This window comes from Phlebotomus papatasi, chromosome 2 (genome assembly GCF_024763615.1).
Source record: "Phlebotomus papatasi isolate M1 chromosome 2, Ppap_2.1, whole genome shotgun sequence".
Taxonomy (NCBI): Eukaryota; Metazoa; Arthropoda; class Insecta; order Diptera; family Psychodidae; genus Phlebotomus; species Phlebotomus papatasi.
In genome coordinates, this window is record NC_077223.1 from 49,126,162 (window position 1) to 49,132,184 (window position 6,023).

Consider the following 6,023-nt stretch of genomic DNA (forward strand, 5'->3'; position numbering starts at 1 on the left):
TATTGAAATTCTGAACCCGACTGCATTAGTCATAATCGGCGATGGATCGGGAAAGTAACGGTAACAGATCTGTTTAAAAAAAAACTATTTTTCGCACTTTTTCAGTCTCTTGACCCATATAAAATTCAAACGGTAAGAGATATCAACTTCCAATCTTCGATGACCCCTCCTCAAATGACATTATCTCGTACCTAACCTCTTTATTTTTCCCCCTTCCCCTTTCATACGTTCCCTATCCCCTTTAATTGATTTTCAAATTTTTTCTCTATTGTTAATCTTCTATTTTCACACTGATTTGGAATAAACAACGACCAGTGACAAACCCAGATAAACATATGGTAGCTAAGACTCGCTAAGACTTTTTATATGTGACCTATGGAAGTAACAGAGTCTCAGCTAACATACGCTTATCTGGGCTTATCACTGGTCATTTTTTTTGCTTTTGTTCAATGAAATAGTAATTGAACTTTCCCTCCTTTCACTTTAGTAATTATAGAACCCTCGCTATCATATTTACCCCATAGTTTAATCCCATCAAGAACTTTCCGCATCCTTTCAGTGACTTTTTCTGAAGTTTTAATGTCAGCCTCTCAAGTTTTTTTTTCTCTCCTGTGACTGATGGTATTCTGAAATGTTCGCTTTATGCATAGATTAATCAATTTATTCAATGGACTTCTGCAATATGCGACTTTGTCTGTCGCCAAATCAAATACATCGTGACATTTGCTCAGTCTTTGCACAAAAAGTTTAAGATTTTTTTTAATCATGTTTTTTAGTTATAAGATATTGAAATTACGCTTACTTAAATAAAATCTTTTACAATACATGAAAGAATGTGAACTTTTGTTTTTTTGTCCATATAAATCATTTTCTATGCCACATCAAATTTCCCTTGTATGCCTTTCCGTTGGGCAATAGTGAAATGAAGATATTTCAATGCAATGAAAAGCCATTGAGCTTCCTCTGAGCAATTTCCCCATGGCTATTTTGTCACGTTTGCAACAATTCTCAACAATAGAGAAATACATTTCTGAGGGAGTGTTTTTGACCATCGCAACCCTCGCTAAATTCGAGTCACGTTTGCATTTGGAAGGGAATTTTTCACGGAAATTTCTATTGATTTTTTTTATTGAAAAAATGGTCAACTTACAGTGCATGTGATCACTTCTTGATGAGATTCTCTATAGTAAAGAGATTTGATTTAGCTGATGAAATACTTCTAGAGTCTGCTGAAATATCCAGTGTTGTGGTTAGAAAATTTTGCGGAAAACCTCCGAGTAAAGTGTTGAGATTCTCGCTAAAATGTGCCAAATAGTTCTGCTGAATGGTGGCAAAATCGCTAACAGGCAAATTTTCTTCAGCTTGAGACTTTGCCAGTTTTGCTAAAAAGTTCTGCTCACTAGGAGGGTGCCTTGAGGTTCCGTGAATATGAAGTAGGTTCGTGAAAGAGTAATTTGAAGACTCCTGAAAGAGATCCCTTGTCAGTCTCATCTCAATCTAAAAGGAAAAGAATATGACTCACATGAAAGAGGAGTTTCGAATGTCTTTGTCGTCTTGTCCTTCTCCTTCGATAATTTCCTTGCTCGAACATATCAGCAGCTGAAGGGTCTAGCATCCAGTAGCTTCCTTTACCTGCAGAAGCACCTTCTCCCTCTTCCACTGTGCTTTTGTCCCGGGGAACTTTCACAAAGCACTGGAATTTTTTTTTATATTATTTTTGTTCGTTATATGTATATGGAAAATTATTCTTACGTCATTCAAAGATAGATTGTGACGAATAGAATTCTGCCAGCCTTGCTTGTTGTCGCGATAATACGGAAATCTAAAATAATAAGAAGTTCTCATAATTTATAATCTACATAAAACTCTATTAGTCTGATTAAAGGCTATATTTCAGTCGTCTTATAGAATAATATAAAATAGAGCCGTCAATTTAATTTTCATAAAAAAAAATATAAACATTATTCACGATTCAGAATCGTGTTTTGTATATTTCCACATATTCACGTGATTCTTATATATTAATATCATTAAATTCCACACTTGCCGTATATACATTCATTGTCTAACTAAAGTATAAAGAAATTTTTCACAATAATCTAACCTTAAACGACCAAATAATTCAAATAAACTGATTATTTTAATTTACCTATAATATTTTATACGAAATTTGATTAAAGTCTCTATTAATGAATAAAAAGGAATCTTCTATAGGGGATTTTTTATAAATGAAAAAAAACGTCAATTAAAAACTAGGGGAAAGCGCGCTACCTTCAAACGATTCACGCTTCAAACAATCCTTTTTCTTTAAACGTATTCGGCCCCTTATAACATTATATTTTAATAGCTAGTCCAATGTCTCAAATTTCCAGAAAAGGGCTATGAGTGACGTCCATTAAGAACATAGAAAAAAATTGAATTGTCCAAATGTAGCATGCTTGCCCCTATACATTATTCCAAGAAAACACAATTAATCTTGATTTCTAGGAAACGGTTTACAAAACTTTAGAAAAATATTACACAAATATAATATATTAGGGGAGACTGGGGCAAAAAGTCACAAAACGGATATTTTATTTTTTTACAAGCTACTCGAGCACCTCCAAAATTTCTAATTAGCACATTTTTATAGGAAATTTACCATTTTACAACTCTGTGAAAATCATTTTCTTCTATTTTGTAAGGAAATATATTTATCGAGCCGTTTTCTAAAACACTGAGAAAAAAAGAGGGTGCGATTAACATTTTTTCCTCATAACTTTAACACTTTTTAGGTGTAAAAATATATCAACATTTTTTAATGTTAATTTCACACCTTTTAAAGGGTAAAATTAACATGAAAAAGGGTAAATTTAACCCACAATACACCTGAAAAGGGTAATATTTACACCGATTTCGGATCAATAATGCAAGGTAAAATTAACATTTCCGGAATGTTATTTTAACTTTTTCGGATTTCTCTCAGTGAAGGTAATTTTCTGATCATTCTCAAAAATGTTGGGGCAAATAATATCGGGCATAGAATACTATCACATTTTGATTCGCTTTATTACGGGATTCCGTAAATTTAAGTAAAATACCTAGAATACATATTTTCATAGAAAATTTATTTTTCTACACCTTTGTAAAATACCGTTTTCTCTATCTGAGCGAGAAAAGCGCATTTTTAACTATTTTACAAAAAACACACAAAAGACTGCAAATCGTTTGACCAATGCAAACAACAAGCGGCGACACATAGCATTGACGTTTCTTTTCACCGTAGGACATCAGAAATTGCTTCGCTTTTTGTAACTTTTTGCTCCATAGCTTTTGTTACTTTTTACCCCAAGTGATCGTTTTTAATAAAAGGATTTATGGAGAAAAGAATCTTTGTAAAATTCTAAAATAGATAGCGAATTCGTATTCAAAGAATATCCAGATAATTTGGGAAATATGCACCAGTGCATCAAATTTAATATAAGTAGCTAATAATTGATATCTTCTGCACGGAAAATATTTCAAAAATAGAGCTAAAAATTTCGATATTTTTTATTTTCTAAATTCCTTGTTCAAATTATAACAAACTTACGACATTGAAGAAGACCTATGGAGGCTATCTTGGAAAAAATTTTAAGCCGTTATCTTATTTATCTTGGACATTGAAGAAGACCTATGGAGGCTATCTTGGAAAAAATTTTAAGCCGTTATCTTATTTATCTTGGAAGATATTGAATTTTTAAATTTTCGATTTGTGACTTTTTGCCCCAGTCTCCCCTATAGTTACACATTTAAGAATCTGCTATTACGACTTTTTCAATTGCAAACCCTTTTCAACAGTAGGGGAAAGCGCGTTACCTTCGGTCAACTCAAGCTTCAGACAATTCAATTTTTTCTCTATGTTCCTTAAGGATTTCATCCATAACTTCTTTTCTCAAAATTTGAGGCATTGAACGAGCTATTAAAATATAATATTATAATAGGCCAAACTCATTTCTAACACATTGAAAAAAATTATTTGCGCGAAGCATAAATCGTCCGAAAGTAGCGCGCTTTCCCCTATTTGTGGAGCTCAGAGGCAAAATGACACATATCCTATGCTTTAGCCATAGGATATGTGCTATTTTGTCTCTGAGCTCCACATTTATATTTTCAGACATAATTTAAATAATTTTTGTAAAAAAATAAAATATTTCACAACGTATGGGCAATACTCCAAATATCTACAATTTCAAGAAAATTTGATAAGGGAAGAGTACCAGCGATCGGCAGTGTTCCTCGGATCGTCAGGTTATTACCGTATTGTTGCTCCAAATCAAATGAATTTTTAAAAATTATTAGCTACTTTTTACCAATTAATTCTTACAAGAATGCACTACATTAGCTCTGATTTAATTTATAAAATCAAATTTCCGTGAGACACCTAATTGAATTCGTGACGATCCGAGGTACAGATTGCAAGTTTGCAATTACACCTAATTTTTATTATTTATTGTAAAAATTAAAAATTCAAATGCACAGATATAGTTAAATGGATCACTAATAATACCAATTAGCATGCACAAAAATACCAAATAATATTTTGAGGCTTATATTTTCAACTAAATATCGAGCATGGCTTTTAACATTCCGATCCGGGGTACACTTCCCTTATTTCCAAATTACGCTCATGCTCACAATCTTTACAAAATCACTTTTCATTTCTATCACTCTTTAACGAGAAACTTTTGCACTCACTTATCCATGATGAACTTATAGATCCCGCTAAGCGTTAGCCTTTGATTCGGGGAACTGCTTATGGCCATTGCAATTAAGGCAATGTAGGAGAAAGGTGGTTTTTCGGGTCTATGATTGGTTTTTACAAGGGACAGTGGCAAAGGCCAGAGTGCTTCAGGAAACGATAAATATGGACCTGGGTTATCATAGAGATATCGATAGTAAGGGGAAAATTGGTCAAACGTTCCGTATGCTGGAAACATTTTTGGTTTTACCGACGGTTTTTGAAACGATCAATGAGAGCAGTGATACTCTCACCACGAAACCACAAAGCGTCTGACAGATCACTAAATGCCCAAGAAGATCTTAAACAGCAGCAAAGTGATCTATTTGTTTTTCGCTGAACAGAAACAGAAACAACCAGGATGGCAATAAAAAGTGAGGGGAAGACAAAGATGTTTATGCAGAGATTTGTCCCGAAAAAATCTCCTTGTATTTGCATTTCTCCATGTGTACGTTTTCCATCTCACTCGTTGAAGAGGAATTTTCCTGTAGGCAATGAGCTCCACCCACAGAAATGCGGGTACAATTGGGTGAGAAAATCCCATTTAGAGGCCGGTTGAGTCGCAACCACAAGAGATCACACGATCAATTTTACGATGCCATAAGATCATGGTGTGTTTTGTAAACATACAACTCATTTAATTGCGTTTTGATTTCTTTTCGTTCTCAAAAACTCTTTTCCCTGACTGACAATTTCTTTTCCCGCCAATTCTTTGGAATATACCCTATATGATATCCACCCTTCGACAGACACTTTTTCTATACTCTTTGTTTATTAAATTCTTTTCTGGTTTCTTTTAATGTACGTTACAGCATCATAAAATTTCCGGGAGATGTTAAAATGACATAAAAAGATGCTTAGGACAAATTTCATCCAAATTTTCTATCCACTCAAATACCACTCACAATAATATTCATGTAGAGCATTTCTCTGAACAACTTTATCTGAACTTCTAGTTATCCATCAAAGAAGTGATTTTAATTGATGATTTCAAATCATCAAATATTCAATTCAAACACATACAGATAGATTCAGAAGGCGGAGAAAATATTCCACGCGTGTGAAAAATCCATGTGGAGTCTGAGGGATTGGCCAGAGTTGCGTTTTCCCAACTATAAACAATTCTTTCAAACGGATCCCGCCTCAAAGTTACTATAGACAGTGGTCAAAAATAAAAATAAATATCTGCACTAGGATCACCAAGAATTTAAAATAAAATAAGGAATTCTGTGGAGAAAATTCTTTGTAAATCAAATTGCTTAAT

General features: G+C 33.5%; 1 protein-coding gene across 1 annotated transcript; it reads right to left on the bottom strand.

Annotated features, from left to right (window-relative positions):
• Nucleotides 1–1,140: 1,140 nt before the first annotated feature.
• Nucleotides 1,141–5,024, bottom strand: LOC129801577 (fork head domain-containing protein L1). Its single transcript, XM_055846793.1, has 4 exons — nucleotides 4,717–5,024; nucleotides 1,753–1,822; nucleotides 1,523–1,693; nucleotides 1,141–1,464 (listed from the first exon to the last, which is right to left on the bottom strand). The coding sequence occupies exons 1-4, from the start codon at nucleotides 4,956–4,958 to the stop codon at nucleotides 1,162–1,164; spliced, it is 786 nt and encodes a 261-aa protein (XP_055702768.1). The 5' UTR covers nucleotides 4,959–5,024; the 3' UTR covers nucleotides 1,141–1,161.
• Nucleotides 5,025–6,023: the final 999 nt, after the last annotated feature.